This window comes from Nothoprocta perdicaria, unplaced genomic scaffold, assembly GCF_003342845.1.
Source record: "Nothoprocta perdicaria isolate Ctin4 unplaced genomic scaffold, notPer1 scaffold_239, whole genome shotgun sequence".
NCBI lineage: Eukaryota > Metazoa > Chordata > Aves > Tinamiformes > Tinamidae > Nothoprocta > Nothoprocta perdicaria.
The window spans coordinates 1,050,336-1,072,333 of record NW_020455465.1 but is presented as its reverse complement, the minus strand read 5'-3'; the positions used below and the strand labels follow the sequence as shown (position 1 = coordinate 1,072,333).

The following is a 21,998-nucleotide window of genomic DNA, read 5'->3' as shown; positions in this document are numbered from 1 at the left end:
CCTCTCCTCTCCTCTCCTCTCCTCTCCTCTCCTCTCCTCTCCTCTCCTCTCCTCTTTCCCAATGCACATGAGTATTTTGAGTTATTTCTTGTTTATTAAGCTTTATTGGTGCCAGCTATGACAGTAAGTTGGGAAAACATCTCTCTTGGAATGCTGCAGTGAGGTTAAACAATCAGGTTCAGCTAAGCATGAAGGAGCTCATTTTCAGAAGAATTCAGCACTGGTTTATTTTAGTGTCGGCTTTAAGAGCTGCTTTGTGCAACATACCTGATAAAATATGATCAGTTGCATTAAACTGATAAATGGGCAGTTGAGCAGGACTGAAAAATTTAGCCAATGTTTGTATAAGATTGAAATGTGAGGAAGTGCTCTTTATACCTGTTCTGAGGACATGCTGTCAAAAAAAGATGAAAGTGGAATTATTTGTCACTTCACCTTTAAAGATTTACATAGGTTCATGTTTGGACTTTGCTATGACACTTTCAAGTTGAGTGGTTTGACAGTGTTTTATGAATAAAATCACTAAACCAGACTTCTAAAGGCTTCTAAGTGTGATACTCAATATTCAATTGCCTCACAAGGAAAAAATCTTGTAACATAAAAGCAGATAATGCTAACTCCTTACACATATATTTTGTGTCTATAAAATCAGAAGGTGTTCTGGTGCTTGATGCTACTATCAAAACACTAATATTGCATGCTTATGTTTAGCAAGCAGTAGAAAATGATCAGTGCACAGACTAGAAAACTGCTTTGAGTGGCATTTGTTCCAAGTCTATTAACAATGCCAGGATTAGGAGGATCCAAGTGAAGCTGGTCCTCCAGGCTCTGTCTATAGTTAATGAAGAGAGATATGTGATTGAGGGAATGATTCAGCACAAGAAGTGCAATGTAGATGGGATGAATTGCGCTACTGAGAGGAGCATTTATATCTTTCCGGGTAAGATTACCCAGGCTGGAGAGAGATGCAGGCAGTGACCTTTCCCAAGCACCATTTGGGGATTACAGCTCTGAAATAATGACTTCTGCTCTAATCCACACAGGCAGCCTCTCCTCGCTCCAGCTGAGGTCAGTGGCCATCTCTAACTACAGGGACTGCTGGTCTCAAACCAAAAGGAGATAACACGTGAGTCGCTGCCATTTGGAAATGAATCGGAAACCAGCACTCATTGTTAACACGCAATGAGCAGTTTCTAATGTAATTATCACCTGAAAGAAAAATGAATAGGTATTTGGCTGCAACACTTTTTAAAGCAGCAGCAGCAAAACTAAGCTGTTCATTTTTTTCCTGGAACAATGGATGAACTAACCTAGTTAAATCAAATAGGGACAAATTCCCTTTTGAGTGCCTGTAAGTTAATAAGAGTTATAAAAGAATACCTGAGCTGCAAATTTTTATTAATTACAGCCTTTAAAGGCCAATAGCATATCACACATCTCTGCTCTAGTCAGGTTGATCATTATTATGTATATTTTCAATTTAAAAAAAGATCTTAATGTGCTTGGAAATATTCTCCTTATGTGAATATGGAATGCCTCCTAAATCTCTCTCTCTTTCATTGCAAAAATGCTGTTACTGATCTCACTCTATAGAGGTAATCCAAGTTATGTTTGCTACCAACTTTTCTTTCCATGCTCTTCCTCCCCTCTTCCCTTCCTCCCTCACTTCCTCTGAATGCAATCTTCAAACTCGTCCAGAGTGTGACCGAAACCTACTGGCTTCAGCGTTGCCTCGCTTCACCTTGGCCAGTTCTGGGACACAAGAGCTGGTGCTTTGCAGCATGGGAAGGTGCACGTGCACAGCTGGCAAGCACGAGGGAAGGCATCAGCTGTCCTAAACCTCAACTCCCACCTGGGTGCTCCTCTTGCTACAGCCCCGAGCTCGACTGTCTGGTCCCTGAGGTGACCTGGGTCCCTGCACGAGCAGCAGGAGTGAGGTTGCCCAGGCATGCAGCAATGTGCTCAGCAAGCTAAAGTTTCTTTTGATTCAGGTGCTTTACAGCTCTTGAATTTCTTCCATTGGCTTTATCTCCAGATAATTGCTGAGACAACATTAACAGCTATAATTATTAGCCCACTAGAAATCTATAGATGTATAAATAGCAAGAACGGTGAAGTCTGAGATGTCAATCCAATTATGTGTTGTAGAGAGAACAACCTTTTGTTAAAGTCACGCTTTTGAAATGATTGAATAAATAAAGCAAGATGAATGATCACTGGAAGCTCAGATTGATAGAAATATTTTTTTTGCACCTTCTGCAAACAAAGCAGTTAATTTTAGAGTTTATTTAAAGAGTGGAGTAAATGAAAGTACCTTTATATGTGTTTATGTTAAAGAACCGACTGCTAAAAAATAATTGAATATTTTTAAAGTATATGATGTGATAGCTTTTCAAAGAACATTCATATTGCAAAGTATTTGTCTTGTCTTATCTGTTTTTTGCCCTGAAGGAAGGAGCTTATTCTCTTCTAATATTTCTAGTACAAAAAACCTGAGTCATATTGCTCTAAAATGCAATTCTGAACTCTTTCCAATGGGGAAAGATTTAATGAACAGTGGAACACTATATAGAGTGCCTATGAAATCATTAAAAAAGCCTTTATCAAGAGATTACCATTTTTTTCCTATCATATTGCCAAGCCATTTCTGCTAATTCAAAAAATAGCGCATGTTTTATCTTACCAGCCTATCCAAACTTGTGCCAGCAGCAGTTGTAGGTCGCTCCTCTGGATTGTAAGGTCTGAAACGGGTATTGAAGTTGTCAGGGACAGAACGAGAAGATCTCAGTGCGGGTGCTGGTTTAGGCTGGCCACATCCCTGGAAAACCTAAGAGAAACATGGCAGGTTGTATGGCAATCACAGAATAAGAGAAGCTGATATTTTACAGAGGTAAAAATACTTAAAAAATAAATACTTAAAAAAAATAAAATAAAATATAAATACTTTAAAAAAATACTACTGTAAAAATACTTAAATCATTTTAGAATGGTGATTGTTCTAAGAAGTTGACACTTGAGAGCACTTTAATTGCTAAATGCTCAGGAGGACAGATGACAAAAACAGAGCCCTTTGTGGTAGGAGTCAGTTGATAATTGTTGCAGATTTTGTTAGATGTGGTATTTATCCAAAATCATATCTCGTTCATAATCCTGATCCACAGCTATCCCCACCAGCTAATCTTGTTTGTAGTCTCAGTGAAAAGGTCAATGATGAAATAGTCTTATAAGTGGATTACCTCCTTATTCCCTTGTAGGCCTTTCTCTAGATGAGGGCTGAGGCATATTGAGGAGGCAATAGTAAGAGTTATTTTCTATTTGTTTCCTAGGTATGAAAAATAATATTTAGGCTTATGACATTTTTCATACGCTCCTCTTTGGAAAAAGGTTCAGTAATATATATATTGTGAATACTAAAAGACTCTGAGGACACATTAGCAAGGGTAAATCTCAGAGAAGCTTTTTCGGAAGTTGCTGTGTTGAAGGGAAGTAGGATATTTGCACAATTATGTTTTTTAAGTGCTTTGACGAGGTAGGGAAGGGTCCTGCTGTTTGCTTTCATAGCAACCTTTTCAGTTCTGAAATCATCTTTTTGTATTATTTTTGTTTTTTTTGTGAGCATGATATTTTGTCCATTTCAATATTTTCCTTCCTCTGAAAAGAATATCCTGTAAGATACCTTTTACTGAGCTCTAAATCTAGACACAGACTGTTTATCCAAATTAATTTTGTGGTGCTGCAAATGCAGTGCCTTGTGAGTGTCCTCCCTTTTTGGATGGCAAATAAGATGCTAGCCATGTTGATAGCCAATTTTCCCAAGGATCATGTTTTGCTTTTAGACAATATTGTGCCTTGAGAGGATGTCCCTTGAAGTAGGTATGGATATCATGACTTGTGTTGCTTTCAGGATTCATTACAATTAGCTCTTGGCTAGGTTTCCTGATATTAATTTAGAGGTCCCGAATGATTCAGAATTTGCTGAAAGAAACTGACCCATGCTAAATTTATGTTCAATCATCATGTCRGTTTTGGCTCAAAGTCCAGCAAGTCAGCTGTTGTGTGGCCATGGGAATATTTAATTTGTGTGAGAAACATTACTTGCTGTGTTTGAAGACTATGTATAACATTTTCTGAAGAGTTTCTAACCTCCTTCATCATGGGGATAATTGGACAATAAAATAATTTAATCATCTAGGAAAGGTGATTTTTGTTTGAACATTTCCAGTTTTTCTTCAGAAATTTAGGTCAAAGTTAGTATTCAGGGTTTATATACATGATTATGAATAATGTGATACATTTTTAAGGGCCAAATATACATGGTGGGACATTAATTATGCTTAGAATATTTACCAATTTATTTTGATGAGAGATTATGAGCAAAAACCATAGCAGTTTATTTAGATATATATGAAATCTTCAGTTTTTTAAACATTTGGGTATCTGCTTATAAACACAAGTGACGGTCATTCAAAATATGGGTCAACTCTCATGGTAAAGGGAAATGAGGACACTGAAATGCTACCCTTAAATTTCACAGACTGTTTGACAGGCTACTTTTTATGACCGTGCAGATAAATTTTGACTCTGAATAATTTATATTTTACTTTTTTTGTGACATAGTGAAAAAAAAAGCATAGATTATTTGGCATTTAGATACATATAAATAGTCATGTAATACTTGTTATTTGTAGTGCAAGAACTTTGTATGAATAAAATTACATACAATCAGACAATAACAGAAGTGGAGATTGAATGGCCATTTTTATGTCAGGGGAGAAGAAATCATTTATTTTCTAAGCAAGACAGAAGAAATGCRCTAAGGATCTGATAGTCAGTAACTATATTTTCAGTGCATAAGAGATAATTTATAATTTACATCCATGTATTATATGTCAGAATACAAAAAGTAAAGCTGTAAAATGGCATTGGGAAGTACTTCCTGTGAAAAAGTACATGAAATATTTTTGTCAAGTAGATATTCAGAGATACTTAAAAAAAACAGGAAAATGTTTAGGTTTCTTATTATACATGCTGTGAATTGACAGTATAAATATACTCTTTTTGAAAAAAAAAAGGGACTTTATTTGTAATGTGTGCAATTCACCTCACCTGACTTTAGAGAAGGTATTCAGTTTGAAATTAAGATACCTGAATTTAGGCATAGACATGTATATTTATATTTAAGCTAAATATCTAAGCTCCTATTTTAGGYGACAGAAATCAAAAACTCTGCTTGCCCACACATAAGCAGCTATATTCATTTGTGGCATCCTAGGGTACCCGAGATACCTCTTACAACTGTCTTAACAGAGGATCATTGGTCTGGAGGACCAATTCCCTGATGAACTGGCAGTTAACTCTCTGATGCAATATCCTTGAGGGTTTCAAATGACACTAGACTTCTGTGTTGCTTATGTGAACCAAGMCATGAGATAAGTCAACTTAGCCAATGCAGAGAGCTCGCTAAACAGAGAAACTACTAGTATGAGCTAGTATTACTGTGAAAAAAAAAAGAGTTATTTTCTCAGAAGAACTCAGTGCTTTGAATCCCAGCAGAAAGAATTCATCCTCTTTCATGTCTTGAGTCATGCTGTTATTTAGACATGTGCTTGTGTATAGGGTTTCCTACTGAGCATCTCTATACGACTCTGCTCCATTGACTCTCTCATCTTCAGCTAGAATACTATTGATTTTTTTTTCCTGAAGAGCACCATTATATTTTTTCCTGCATGGGGCTCTGTGGAGAACACAGATAAATGAAGAGGTTTGTTAATATGAAACTCTTGGGCTATTTTAAGAAGAAACTTAGACATAGTTTTATGAAGATTTCCTTATAAATAATGCATAGATAGTCTGCTATGTCATGGAATTGATTCACTTTTTTTTTTAGCTGAGTAATTGCCAAGAAAGGAACACATATCTCCAGGTTAAACTGGATGTCCATCAGCATGGATAAAATAAGATTTAAGTTCAGCTACTGGGAGACTCAGCTCTGGGGACAGTCTTTATGAATGAACAGAAATCTTGGCATGGTAGCCAAAAGACACTTGAGCAGTCAAACATGTTGATGTAGACCAGCCTATTTTAAATGCAGAAAATATCCCAATGTATTGGAGCAAAGATAAAGGAAAAATATGCTCGTTTTAATCAGTTAGTGAATTTTATCCATTTTGAAGATAAATGAATGTTACAACAACTTTTCAGCTGTTTGCAGAGTTTTCCTTCACTTCCTGTAAACAAGAAGTCTCTGCAGATGTCATTTACTAATCACTTGTATTGTTAAAATATAAGGTAATCGTGACGCTGACACCACATAAAACTGACAACTTTATGGGAAGATTCTGAAGATCCAGATCCCGGTTTGYTTGAACCAGGATAAAGCTATTAAAATGATATTAAATGGATGCATTTTGACCCTCTGAATTATGTCTTTGGGAAGGAGAATGTGATGCATGTCTGCTATGACTAAATCTTGAGAATAAACAATATGCAGAATATAATGCTGCTACCCGAGAAATGACCAAGCTGCTGCACAGCATGTTATTACCTGAAGCATTACTATGGCTATAATGTTCAAATATCAAAGACTGTCACTGACAAGTGACAAAGAGTATTATTTCAGTAATGCAGATGTTAACGTGTCTCAGACACTATCAGGGGAAACCCAGGGTAGGTCTATGGCAACCTGATTGCTACCAGAGGCAGCCCTCAGGCAACTCCACTGAAGTTTGAGGTGGACCTGTATCAACCTGTATCACAAAGCCTGCTCTTAGAGAGCACAGAAGTGCTGCTTGGCATCTCAAAGAGACTAGACCAGCTATTTTTGCCCTATGTGTGGTGTGTGGCTTTGGCTTGCAGAAGACACTCTGTCAGAATGGATCAGAATGGATGCAGGTGTCACCAGCTGTTAGCAGATGTTACCTATAGAGACTGATTTTGATGATCTTTAGATCTTTAGTCTTTTTTTTTTTTTTTTTTTTTTTTTTTTGGTCATGACTTACTAGACCATTGCTCCTTGCTGGACATCGGGAAGTCATCTGCAGATATTGCAGTTGTCAGGAATGTGACTCTTCTTGAGGCAGAATAAGGACCTCACATAGTTGCCATTAAGGGACATGACAGCCTCACAAGATGAGCAGTTTTTGCAGTTTAGAGGTTTATGGTCAGACATTTTAAGCACATTGGTGATGAATACAGATTGAAGAAAATGCCAAGAAAAAAAAAAAAAAAGGATTGCAATGCATTAGAAGATCTTAGTATAATGCTAGTACCTAGTTAATGTGAACTTTTGAACTTTGCTAAAAGAATCAGCAAATAATAAATGCCAATGGCTGATTGCTGATGGAACAGAGATGCTCCATTTTATGGAGTGATTGGAACTGGGATAGAGCTGAGCCTGTGTGTCCTTGCTTGGAAGTACAAAGACAGAAGAGGACACTGACACTATAACTCGGTATCGATATTAATGTGCACCCATCAAGAGTGGAAGTTAGAGAGCTTGCCTCTATTAAAGAAATGAAAGATATGGCGTGAACTTGAGCAATAAGCCCTGACTGTCCACACAGATTAATTGCTATGTCATTGGATATTCCTTGGACTGCCCCAACTCGCTTGTTCCAGAATGAAACTGCTCCTTAGTTCAGCAGCATAAGCATGAATCAGGCTGTGCCACTTGGCTTCAAGGTCAGGCYCTTGTCCCTCTTTTATTTATCAGTATTGCCATAACTATGAAGTCCATTTCTCAGAAAAATAGTGCTGAAAAGGATATGCATATTTAGCAGAAAAAAGAAATTGGACAAAATCATCAGGGTTGCATTAAGTGAAGAATGAAAAGATAAGCCATAAAAATGGAAATTTAGGATGTTCATTATATATTTTTCTGTTTATGTCTAAAATTGAAGACCTCATCATTCAAATAAAAGCATGCATCCTTACTTTTTTCCTACTTTTTTGTTGAAAATTGTATGTTATTATCCACTTAATTTTGCTTCCATATGCACAGTAATGTACAGTAACTGTGTTATGCCCCCAAAAATACGTTTTTCCCAAATAGATTTCAAAATACAATGGCAGTTGGCATAATAGAAAATATCACCCTGCAATATAAACATAAAATGGCAGTGAAATTTAATGGTGATGACCTCTGGAATAGGGATATCTTATAGAAGTATTCAAAAGAGAAGAGGGATGGATTTGAATTAAATGATCTCCAGGTCTTCTGCTGGCAAAAAAAAACATGGATTTGGTGAGGGGTCCTTGGTAAAGAAACTGTTTSTTGTTATTTTTTCCATTCATTTTTAAGAGAGGAACAATAACATACAGCAATAGCTAAATGGCCCTAAATTCTATTGAGCATAGTGTTCAATTCAAGCTAGATATCAGCCTGATTTTCTAGTGAAGGTAGCTGCATGTCAGCTGTGAAGTGCAATTGGTGTGCCTGCAGGTGCTGTAGACAAGACAGTACACTGGCATTTTCCTATGTGCAAACACACTGCCTGACTTGTGAAAAAAAAATGGTTGTGGTTCCTAATTACCGCATTTTCAGCAGGATAAAGCTGAATGTAAAAAAAAAAAGAAATTATCAGAAGAAAATAAAATGGTGTGATTTTAACGTTCCACCTGGAGCTTTTTGACTGGAGTATTTAAATGACTGACAAGTGTGGATCTTTTCCTAGATTAGGTCTGCAATTGCATTCCATGCACCCCATTACATCTGGCAAGGTATCTGTCATTCTTACTGAAGCTTGATCTAAGCGGTCAAGTATGTATAAGGTGAAAAAAATAGACTACAGATAATTGATTCAAAGTCTGCTCATGTATCATCTTTATAGATCTGATATGACATAGAATATCACAGCAGTAGATTCAAAGAGTTTGCCTTTTTTTCTTTTTCTTTTTTTTTTTCCTTCACATTAGAACACTTTCATGACTTAAGACCTGAAAAAGATGGATATAACCTGGGAAAACAAGGAAATCACTTTTCAGGAGAAAAAATGGTCTACATATAAAATACAAAAGCCCCCATGCATAGATAGCTCTGTTATCTATGAAAACAGAGTAAAATAAATTTCACTGCTGTAGTTTGGTTTCTTTTTCTTAAGATTTTAAAAAATGCTTCCTAAGATTTCTCTTAGAGAAAAACTTTGAAGTGCAAATGGAATTTTTGTGATTTATTAACCTTGAGAGCAAATACAATATTTCTCAGGGACAGGACAAACAGTCTGCTCTATTGCAAATGAGTAGTGAGACGAGCTTATTCCAAGGTGATGTCATTGGATTCTRGCAGGAAACGCAGTTTCCTGACTAATGGAAAAACTGTGAGAATGAAGCAAATAAGAAGGAGAATGAAATAAACCTGAGCCTTGCATGAATTTTTAGTGAAAATGTATTTTTCTTTGAGGTAGGAGCTGGATTTGCTAAGGTAGCTCCAAAGTATTCAACTGACTTTGGTTGATAAATGCCTTGATGCTTCTGCCTATCTAGTAGGATGTAGACATAGGCTTTTAAAACCTAAGTAACTTCATGTATGTGAAGAGCAAAGAGCCTCTTAAAGGAAACTCTTAGTATCCTGCAGCACTGGACCCATAAAGAGCATCTAATTTGAGACTGGCAGGAAGAATATTAATTTCAGCCTTCTGTCTTTTATCTCTGTTTTTTTTTTTCTTGCTTACAGTTGTTTACTTCCAAGCAGTGGAAATTCACTGACTTGGAGAGCAGTCTAGCCAGAACTTAACTGACTACTGGGAGATCAATRGGAGGTGGAAACGCTTAATGTGGAGAACCTGGCAAACAGTTGATTTCAGATTCTGAACTGCAGTGTGCTGATGAATATTAAGGAAAATACATTAATTGTTAACTAGTGGCTCAACAGCACCTGTTACTGAATTCCAAGAACCTTATTAATATGGGGTTTGGAGACAGTGGTGACCTGTGTTTATGCACATGCTAAAAACAGGAAGAAGATAGCATCATTAACTTTGTTTATTTTCATGTCAGAATCCACATAAAACTCCATCAAACCAAGGTCTAGTAATCACAGACTGTGCAAAATAATGATATTTCCCTTGAGTGGTTATTAGAGGAGGTTAAGCAGAACACTTCATGTGTTCAGCTCAAGCTCATTGTACTGCAGTCTGACCTAGACAGATCAAAATGTGTTTGGATGTTAATACGGAGAATCACAGATGAGACACGAGCAGAAGTTATCAAATGTACTCTGCAGGACGTTGCTTACTGAGCTACCAGCAATTTTCAGCAGTCTCTGTTTTCTCTAACCACTCGCAGCTATTAATTTGCAATTTACTAAACAGTACTTTTCTCTCTGATGCTTCTGTTTGAAAACTTCTGGGCTTATTTAACTAGAGAAAGGATTCAAAGACACCCTAGTGAACTGCTGAACAAACAGATATACGCTTTTAGTGGTTTAGCCACTCTTTCTTAAAACCTGGAGAGAAAATTGAAGGAGATGCTTTCCCCCCTGCTTGTGACACTCGGGAAGAGAGAAGGAGCGACTCACACAGTACCTTTGCTGACACCTGCATGCTGTTTTCTTGCATGTTCATGATGGCTTCAGAAATCTTGACATCAATAGGATCCATGACTGATTCAATGTTGAATGGCCCTTCTAATCTCTCGGCTACCAGAAGCATGGCATCTGTTAACACAAAAAGCAGACATTCCCTTAAGGAGAGATACCTGTGGGTGCCCTGTACCAACCAGCTTCCCCAGCTGCAGATGCGGATGCTGAGGGCCCTGGGGCAGGGAGCATGTGGCAGCAGCACTGCAGAAACCTGGCTCCGCAGAGTTGCTTCCTGACTGCCAAAACATCTTCCCCTACCACTGCCACCACAGCAGAAAAGGGACTCAGGATTGTATAATTTAGATTAATAACAGCTGCCACAGCGTTATCGAGCTTGGGGTAGAATTATTTCCACACAGCTTTGCAACATTCAAACCGCCAGTGCTCTGGAGTGTACTTGTATAATCTTCTTGAAAAAAAAGCAGGTTGATAGAAATAATCCCTGGGGATATGTTCTTAGAGTTTGTGTGAGATGATGAAAACTTTGATATGATATATCAGGATGTTATAATTAAAGCAGCTGTTCTTTCTGACCCTAATGATCTCATTTTCTTGCAATATGAACAGCAGATGAATATTGGATTTCTGCCATAGCACATAGGTATAAACTATGTTTGCCTTGTTATGTTTTGAAAATGTCATTGAAAGTTGTAAGCAGAAAGATATAGTCCTTGTATGCTTTGGAATTTAAAAATATGTTTTTGCCAATTTATGCTGGTGCATGTCTCCAAATTAATTTTGTGTAGGTTTCTAAGTGACTAACAAGTATAAGCTAAGCAATTGAAAATAAATTTAAAGCAACATAAAGGTTTTCTCATACATCATATATATTTATTTTCTATGAACAGACACATATGTTTGTGCAGCAAAAGCCGTGTCATAAACTGCAATTACACTATACCTTTGAACATCATATTTGAGCCTAATCTATCATGAGTTATTTTTTTAAATTTCCATCATCTACTTATCTTTAAGCAGAATAGACCTGCAGTTTTAACATGACAAACAATAATTTTCACATGCTTTCTTTATCCCTCAGTCTTAGACTCTGGTATTAATACTCTGTTAATAACCAAAGTGCTCTCCAAAACAGACCCCATTCATGTTTTGCTTTGGTAAGTACCAGACCCATAGAAACTCCTTCTAGATGTGAAGCATCTCTTTGCCTTGATGACTGTGTTAGCTATCGTCTTGACTGGACAGTCCTGGGGCTCCTTTCTAGTCTATATCTATATCTATGGAAATCCCACCAACTTGGCTGTGTGGATGTATGAGCAGACAACGGAGCCCCAGTCTTACAGGCACAGTCAGATCTGAACATTAGGATATACTCATTTTTTTAGATACAGTTAACATGTGCCTAAAAATCCCACTGAAATTGAAATCACTTGGCATTTAGTACCTAAGCACCTTTTAAAATTTGGATCTAATATTTCACAGTACTTCTATGTTGTGAAGAGTGGATTTTGATTTTTTTGAAGCAAAGCATAAAGCACTTACTGTTGGCTATGAGAAATTATGAGATAGTAGACAATCCCTTTCTAATAGAAGTGCAATTTGGGCAGGCATTATTTTTAAATGTTTTTAAGCCATACTCAGTGGGATACCCAGTGAAAACAACACCTGACTTTGATAGAGAAACCAAAGCATGTTTTCATGCACACACGGATAGACATATAMACAACATACATGAAAAGATTCCTGCATAATTTAGCAACTTTTCCACATGCAAAGAGGATTTCGTGGTGTGGTCTGCTRCAAAGTGCTTTCTTCCTCAGAAGTTCAGAATGACTTGTATACAATACATGAGTCTTTGCACTTTGTGAGTCATGGAATCTGCCTAAATCCTAACTGCTGAAACTGGTATTAGAAAGTATTCTGATACAAGTTCAGATGATTTGGTTTAGGTGATTTAGTCTTAGTTCAAGATTAGAGAAAAGCTTAAGGTTAATGTAGAAATCAATGAGATTTTTTTTATCTATTTTTTTTTCTGTAGGAGTAGCCTTCAGCTTAAGTTAAGGATAGGCACTACTTTGCACCAACTCACTTTAGCATTAGAACAAGTAGGTGGAACAAACTAGGGCTCAACTCAGTCAAATACATGGTTCAGATAAGTGAGGATGAGCAAGTGCTATTCCAATAAACTCCAAAAATGATTTTCTTACCTTGACAGCCTCTGTCTGACTGAGATCTTCCCTCTTCCCTTTCCCCTTCTACCATCGCAATCTCCCTGATACTAAGTTAAACCTACCCAGAATGTCTCTGACAGACTGAAAGATGCCTGAAGAGCAAAGCAATCATAATTCAGTCATGACAATATTGACAGTATGCAGACCTTGTGGCCAACTACTGTTCTACTTAACTAATCTCTRCCTACTGAATTTTTAGGTCAGCTCTCAGACTGGAATTTATGCTGAATTTCCTTCTCATAAGATTGAGCCCTTCAAAAAATTCAGCACATCCTCCTAAGCTGAATTTCTCCCTTGCAAAAAYACATTTGGCTTACTATCTCTGGCATGTAAGGTTACTTACCCTAACCCACACTCTAGCCCAAGCCCTTGTTATTCACTTGCACTGTTCTGTATGAACATGTGCAGTACGTTAACACAAAATAATCTATACAATTTAACGAAACAAAAGCTGTTAGGCTCAATGTTTTAGAACAGGTGAAATGTATTGGCCTGAGATTTATGAGAGGTCAGTCAAAATGATAAAATGATCGCTCCCACTCATAAAACCTTCAAATCTACAGTCATATTGTAGGCACAAAGCTTTGCTATCCCAGCTTTCTTGTTTCTCCTACAAACATTATGAATATTACTACAGGAGCTGCTGGAGAGGTTTCAATATGAAATCAAGAAAATATATGAATCTCAGTTTTTAAATCTTAATTTTTAAGAGTTCTCAAGGACAGACTTCCATGAAGTATTGCTGCTGGCTGAGCACAGCAGCTCTGGGGAGCTTACACAGTATTCTTATGACCAAAATGTCAGGGACATTTCTCATGGACAAAGAAATGTCATGGGGTTTTCTTGCTTGTAGCTCTTAGAAGGACAGTATTTTGGTCTAGGCAAAATATAAAAAATATTCTGAAGAAATATACTTTGTTTTGGTTTGTATCACAGAAAATTTCTCTTAAAAATGTTTTTAGATGTTTTCACAGAATATTCAAGGTTGGAAGGGACCTCTAGAGATCATCTAGTCCAACCTTCCTGCTCRAGCAGGCACACCTAGAGCAGGTGGCACAGGGCAGCATCCAGCGGGTTTKGAAGACCTCCAGAGAAAGGAGACTCCACAGCCTCCCTGGGCAGCCTGTTCCACTGCTCTGTCACCCTCACAGGAAAGAAGTTCCTCCTCACCTGGAGATGGAACCTCCTGTGTTTCAGCTTATGGCCACTACCCCTCGTCCTATCGCTGGCCACTAATGAAAACAGCTTGTCCCCTTCTTCCCTACATTCCCCCTTCCTGAACTTATACATGTTAATCATATCCCCTCTCAGCCTTCTCTTCTCCAGAGAAAACAGGCCCAGCTCACTCAGTCTCTCCGCATACRAGAGATGCACAGGGCACAGGTTTTAATAAGAAGCACAGGGCAAGCTGACCATGATGCTAAGTTAGTTATTGTTCAATTTAAAAATTTAAAGGTTTATGTGAATTTGAAGATATGTTAATATTTTGTGAACTTTGAAGGTCTCCAAGTGAAAAAAATGGTTATAATAATACAATAATACAATAATACAATAATATAATAATATAATAATATAATAATATAATAATATAATAATATAAATAGACATGAGTGTGCCTATATTTCCTATGAACTACATCAAAACATTTTCTTTCAGTTGTCTTTACACCAAAAGTGATACTTTTTTTTTATGTTACATTTCTTTCAGGGCAGATTTCAAGAAAGTTTCCTATTAAATCTTTTGTTGAAACAAAGGGAGTAGGGACAAGGACACCAATTTATGAAACATTGCACAACTAAAAAAATCCAAACCAGAACGTAAAACAAAGTTAAAAAAAGGTGCCCCTTTTCTTGTCACCTTTCTATCAGCAAGATATACGAGAAGAAAGTTTTAGTTCTTGGTCTCTCGTTTCCTTAAAGACCCAGGAAGCCAATAAGAGAAAGTACATTTTGGTCAATGTTAGCTGGACTTTGACATTTTTTTCATTCCATGCACATCTCTCTTGATCTTCTTTTAAATTCTAAGTGAGCTCCCACAAGTGGCTTAGCTTTCCCAAGGGAATTCTAGAGACGCATCTGTGGATGAATCCTCTTAAAAGATTGTTTCTTCAGGGAGATGAACAAGGGTAAATCACTGAGAATGCATGGGCTTCACAAAATCTCAAAGTATATTTGGTTTCAGGGGCAAGCACAGAGAAAGATTTTATCTTATATTTTATAGGAGGAGGTTTGTATTATTTCTAGCAGTATTTGCCTGATCCTAATAATAACCCATGAAGAAATGTGGGTGAATTACTCATATATTGCTTTGTGAAAAAAGGTAAGGATAAATTTTATTTTAAAAACTTCAAAGGCCTTTATGTATGTTAAGATTACAGGAGAAGAAATAAGAATCAGCTGTAAACAGATTGAGCAACTTATTGCAGTGGAACATGACCTTGTGGCAAWGGTGGCTTTGGAAAAGTATATAACCGTAAATATTCTAGGTTGCAAAGAAATGCTTTTAGGGTGGTTTCCCATCCTTCTGACCAAGGGCAGGGGAAGTGGGAGTCTGGGTTGTATTTACTATGTCATGTTGATAAAACTCAGTGAATTTTCCATTATGACACTAAATATAAATTACAGCTACAAAATCTTCACAGTGTTAAAGTAATGAAACAAAACTAAAATAAAACTGAAAACTGAATTATAGTACATACCAACTTCAAAAAAAAAATCCCTGTAATATTCTATCAAAACTTTTTTACTGCCAGATTATGATTTACTAATAAAATTCAAGGAGAAGAGTAAAGTAAACCTCCACCTCTTGTTTAATGAGGTGCTAAGAACTCTCTTCTCAGAAAACAAGAATAAGTCACACCAGGGATGCCAAAACTAATCTTTTCCTTAGGGTTCATAGTCCTCTTTAAACATTATTCTTTATTGGTATGAAAACACTGTGTGATTCTATTTTGATGTGGTTAAAATGGCATATTTCCTCTCTCAATATCATTAATCTCTACAGATACTGGCATAATATTAGCATAATTCTCTGTCTTTATCCTACATTTTGTTCCTTTTTTGGAGAAGTACTTTGCATCTATGTAAAAGCAATCTCCATATTCATCATCTGGATTTTCATTTATCAATTCTGTTATTTKTTCTATTAAGACTTTTTCTTAAGGTATATAGGCAGTTGACTAGACACCGACCTGAAGTTCAGTTAACTGAGCAAAATCAGGGATAGTGCTGCACATGGCATGGGATATTCTTTGAAATAAAAGAAAAAAAGGGTGAGAAGCTAAAAAAACCCTCAGTTATTGGTGTGAGAAATGTCTGGATATCACAGATGGTTAAGGGTGGGTACTGTAAGAAACAGTTGAGAATTACAGGTAACTGGAGGAATATTTGTAAAGGCTCACAGCAACTCCATCACTAACAACATGTTAGGTCAATATTACACAGATAACTGTTTCAGCAACATGAAATTTGGACGAGGATGTAGCAAAAAGAAAAAAGGGACTAGAGATGGAAAAAAAGCAAGTGGGTTGTTTATACAGTAGAAGACAGGGATGGAGAAAGGGATGTATCAAGTTGTGCTGAGGAACTAAAATCATGGGAAAACAAAAATGAAGTGAAGTGAAAGGGCTGGCCATGTGGAAGTAGTGTTGGCCATCATACCTAAGCCTCTCACCTAAAAGTCCATGTTAAGGTTCTTACTTGTTAAYGTGCTCCTGAAAATCCTCCTAAAATTTCCTCTCCTGAAAATCTGGAGATGGTCCTGGAACAGCRCAGGGATGCCAGTGGGCTCCTCTCTCTCCAACTAAAAACTTATGAATCTAACTACCTGAGTCATGTTGAGTTAATGCAGGGTCTAGCTATTAGCTAGTCTGACAAGGACCCTCTCTGCCTTTCTAAATTTCAGCAGTTGCTCATAGAACACAGATTTTTCTTTAAAGCAGTAGCAAGACTTTAAAGCAGTAGCAAGTATTTCTGAAGGTGCCTTTAAGCAGTAAAACCTTTTTTTAAAATTCCTTCCAGTAGTTTGAGGAGGCTAAAACTCCTACCTGCTGGAATGACATCATAACCATCTCTGCTGTGATTAGGTGCCTGAAAGTTCTTTCAAGACTCTTTCTATGGAATTTTTAATTATTCCCCTGGCTACAAAGGATGAAAGAGATGGGTCTCTATCTTAGCATTCAAGATATGTACTATGAAGGAACCAGACCAGACTTTTGGCTTATGCTCACAGGGCTGATATCTGAAAACTGGTTAGTTAACAATGATGCAATGAAAAGCACATCAAGACTTCTTGCAGGTGAGATAGGGATCCAAAATTCTCCCTGCCAACTGAATTACTAGTTAATTAATAAAGCACACTTTAAAAAGAGATAAATAACTGTATATGTTTAGAATTAATTTTTTTATTATCTAAGTTTAATATCAGAGACAAGAAAGATTTAAGAATTATCCTCGTTTTGCTATTTTTGATCAGCTATTTGGTTATTTTGGTTCACAGATGCGTCACTTATCCCTCTTCAAAAAGAAAGAAAAAAAAAAAAAAAAGGATAACAGCTTCAGTGAGCTAATTTGTTTTCTATCCAGTTCTGTAGTAATGGATTATTTTCTATTACTCCTACAGGATTTGTCTCTAACCTTTCTTTTATACAGAGCAGAACCAGAAATGAGTTTAATATCATGTATAATATATGGATGAAAAAGATATTGACAGGCAGTTGTCATCTTGTAGCTGATAGCAACAAAATGAATTTTGTAGAGTGAACTGCAGGTTCACTAGATTTGCCTGAATATTTCTCATAACATGTATTTTTCTTCCTTGAACYGAAAAAATGATCATAGTAAAATAGTAATAATACGTTTGTGTCCTACTATAGCTTTGAGCAATTCTACATAATTTGGAGCACTGTTATTAGGAGACCAATTGTGTCATACTTCAGTATGCAAACACTAAAGAAAGTAGTAGACAACAGGTAAAACTAATTATTGTCTATGATTATTACTCTTTCATTGCTCTACGGGAGTTGAATGCAAGATGTCCTTCTGAAGCTGACTTTCAGAAAATGATGTCAGTCACTGAGAATTCTGTCTGAATATTTGACATGAGAGACTGAAGAAAACACAATACTTTCATATGATCTCTGTGTTGTTGCTTTATTCTTAAGTCAAGAGAGGTTCAAGTAGTCCCATCAGKACTAAGTTAGTACATCAGCATGACACGGTTAGTAAATAAAAAACACAACCCTGATAGATACATGGTGCTGTACTCTCTGTTTTAATCCATTTTTAAAATTTATATTAATATATACARGTGAGAACAATTCTTTAAAGAAATGTAAACTTGGTAATGCTGGAAAAAAAGTCTGTCTTTCTGACTCTTTGGACTCTGACTCTTCTTTGATGCTATATGCTCAAATGATTCAAGATAGCAAATTATAGTCTAAAATTTCTTGTTTAATATATCCTTTCCTTGGTAAAAATAGCCCAGAATATATTGCCCATATTATTTTAGGCCAGTTATAGAAATCAGAAGTGCACGGTGCGGTGSATYGAGGGCTGGCTGGATGGCAGAGCTCAGAGGGTGGTGATAAATGGSGCCGAGTCCAGTTGGAGGCCTGTGGCCAGTGGTGTCCCCCAGGGGTCAGTGCTGGGCCCAGTGCTGTTCAACCTGTTCATCAATGACCTGTACGAGGGCACGGAATGCACCCTGAGCAAGTTTGCAGATGACACCAAGCTAGGTGGAGTGGCCGACACTCCGGAGGGCTGTGCTGCCATCCAGAGGGACCTGGACAGGCTGGAGAGTTGGGCAGAGAGGAACCTCATGAGGTTCAACAAGGACAAGTGCAGGGTCCTGCACCTGGGGAGGAATAACTCCAGGCATCAGTACAGATTAGGGGTTGACCTGCTGGAAAGCACCTCCATGGAGAGGGACCTGGGAGTCCTGSTTGACACTAAGTTAACCATGAGTGAGCAGTGTGCCCTCGTGGCCAAGAAGGCCAATGGGATCCTGGCCGGCATCAGGAGGAGTGTTGCCAGCAGATCAAAGGAGGTGATTCTGCCCCTCTACTCAGCTCTGGTGAGGCCGCACCTGGAGTACTGTGTTCAGTTCTGGGCACCCCAGTATAGGAGGGACGTGGAGCTTCTGGAGAGGGTCCAGAGAAGGGCAACCAGGATGATTAAGCGAGTGGAACATCTCTTGTATGAAGAGAGGCTGAGTGAGCTGGGCCTGTTTTCTCTGGAGAAGAGAAGGCTGAGAGGGGATATGATTAATATGTATAAGTTCAGGAAGGGAGAATGCAGGGAGGATGGGGACAAGCTGTTTTCACTGGTGGCCAGCGACAGGACGAGGGGTAATGGCCACAAGCTGAAGCACAAGAAGTTCTGTCTTCAGGTGAGGAGGAACTTCTTTACTGTTAGGGTGACAGAGCAGTGGAACAGGCTGCCCAGGGAGGTTGTGAGTCTCCTACTCTGGAGGTCTTCAAAACCCGCCTGGATGCCAGCCTGTGCCACATGCTGTAGGTGTGCCTGCTTGAGCAGGAAGGTTGGACTAGATGATCTCTAGAGGTCCCTTCCAACCTTAAATATTCTGTGATTCTGTAATCTCAAAGATCTTCTCAGTTATTCCACTCCCAATTCAGAATTATTACTACAGTACCACAGTGGTGTTCAGTCCAATTTTAAAACAGTTCATATGATACACTTTTACCAYATTTCTTAGAAAGCTATTTTATTGCCTATTATAAATTAATATTATAATATTTTTAAAGTTATTTAGAGTAACTTTTCTCCTGCTTACTTTCACCCAATTATTCGTATTACTTTATCTTGTAACATCCAAAGCATCTCAAAAGTTTTATTCTTTTCTTGGTATTTACATCTCTCAGATATTTGTAGACATCTATCATATCCTTCTTTATTTTGTGTTCGATCATGCTTTCTGTGCTCACGCTTCTGCTGTATTCATCAATAATTTCCTCTAGTACTTTGTTGTTCTCTTTATTTGCAGTAAAGGAGCTCACTGCTGGTATGATGTCTAGAATAGATTAATCTTTCATAAKGGAATCTTGTTAGCATTGTTTTGCAGAGGTTCTTTTTGGCCCACATTTCCAATTTACAAAATCGGTTTGATTTTCTCGATGCATCTGATGTCCTCATCTTCTTCATAACAACTGACTTACAATTCATATTTCCCATGTCACTCCTGACACACATTTTTATTGGCAGTTACTGATTTAAGAAACACATTCGTCCTTATGGTACTTTCCCATTTCCTTGAACATGGCATTTGTCTGTTCCAATGCCTCTGTCTATTACAGCATGCAGTTTGATGTTGGAAAACTACTATTATTAAGATTTGAAACATACATTTCCCAGGTACCAAAGCCAGATTTTTGAATAGACATCCTCACAAGCTGACTTTTTTCTTTCCTTGCTATAAATAAACTATCAACCTATCACCAGCTTTGCTGGTGATCCCTATGTATAGGGATACATCCTATGWATAGGGATAGATAGGCTCTAAGGGAGGTGTCACATACAGACGCACAGACAAAACTGATTTTTGTCTTTCATCTTATTGATTAATATGGAAATGTACTGCAGATATCTCATTTTTTTTTAAAACCTCCCACTAAGCAAAGAATTTTTAGATGCTTAACAGCGTTTTCTCACAATGCAGCTCAATGTAGCAAATAAAAATAGTATTTGAATATAGTAGTTTTTTTTCCAAATAGACACCAACTACTTAAGCTGTTACTCCAATGGAACACAGGCATCCTAAACGACTGTGTACATCAAAGCTGTCACAAATCAATACAGCTGGTGTGACTAATCTATTTATTATTTTGACTCATCTCTTGGAAGGAAAGAGCAAGTTCTGWATGTTTGACCTAGCTGCACTAACTATATTGTTGAGATGAAACAAAAATAATCAATAGGAAAGGGACAATGYTATAATATCTTACATTGGAGTTCCTTGACTTTTTTAAAACTATCAGTGTTCTGTTTTTTATAAAAACATCTACGAGGTCAAAAGTAAAAATGTTTGTCCGATCTGAAAAAGGTCTAAATAATGAAAAATTGTCAAAAATCAAACGAACAAACAGATCACCACAGAAGGCCACTTGTCTGATATATTGTAATCATAAATATTAATAAGACTACAGACTGTGTTGGCTACAAAATGAAAATCTGTTCCCACTAAAACCTTCACAGCAGGAAAAAAATGTTTTAACTAAGCATGAAAAATTTAAAAATGGAACATTTTTTCACAGAAATTACCAGAAAGATTGCTGTYTGGCTGCTTGCTGGCGAGGCTCCCAGGCCAGCAGCCAGGGAATCATCATATTAATTTTCCTTCTTTTTTTTTTTTATTTTTTAAAATGAGCATTTTCCAGGAGAAAAATCATCCAATCAGCTCCAGTTTCATCCAAGAATATCAGAAAGATGTATGGTTATGAATTAATTATATTTATCTGTAAGGCTACTGGATATTATAAATGCAGACAAGGGAAACAGAAGTGTGGGATGTTCTGGGATCAATTTGTAAGTTGGAGTCTTAGCTGGTGCCTATGGTTCTGAGCACTTGGTGAAGTGAACTTTCCAAATTACCTGTATGATAAGTGAAGAGACATAGTCAGCTCTGGAGATGGGTCTACAATGGGAGACTCCATCCATGCAATGTAGTCAGGGTTTAAAACATAGCTGCTAGTTTACTGCTGAAATCATTCCTATTCATCACCCCTCAAGTAATGGCCCCAAGACTATGAGGCAGTCCAGCTTCTCTACACTTCTGTCCCACCACACCTACCATCTGTCCTCTCTCCTGTGCCAATGACCTGCACTTGGTGACAGTCTGCTTGCAATTACTAATCTTAATTCTGCTCCCCTGCTCAGCMGCACTACGCAAGTTGGTGAAATTTTGCATTTAGCAAGACTGGGAATCAATCTAGAATATAAACACTGATATCGTTGCAGTTGTTCCAGATCCATACTGGCATAAGCAAGGACAGGAAGTCAATCTACTAGCATAGGAAGACAAAACAAATGATAGGCTCTGTCCCATGTTTTGCACCCAAGTGTTTAATGTAAACAAAACCAATTCTGATTTCATATTTTTTGAAGGCAAAAATATATAAACAAAGATATCAACTTTAAATGTTATATATCTACCTGGACAGCCTGGACAATTGGGCGGTGAGAAATCTCATGAAGTTCAACAAGGGCAAGTGCAAGGTC

The 21,998-nt window shown here is 37.4% G+C and overlaps 1 protein-coding gene across 1 annotated transcript in view; it reads right to left on the bottom strand.

The window, feature by feature from the left end:
* The window catches only part of LOC112947594 (glypican-6), a gene marked incomplete at its 3' end in the record, with an annotated part of 427,468 nt that overhangs the window by 1,859 nt on the left and 403,611 nt on the right, over positions 1 to 21,998 (bottom strand). The window contains exons 4-5 of the mRNA XM_026039716.1: positions 10,521 to 10,651; positions 2,684 to 2,827 (exon numbers count right to left, since the gene is read on the bottom strand). Coding sequence (XP_025895501.1) covers positions 2,684 to 2,827; positions 10,521 to 10,651 — 275 coding nt within the window. The remainder of the gene's footprint in view (positions 1 to 2,683; positions 2,828 to 10,520; positions 10,652 to 21,998) is intronic.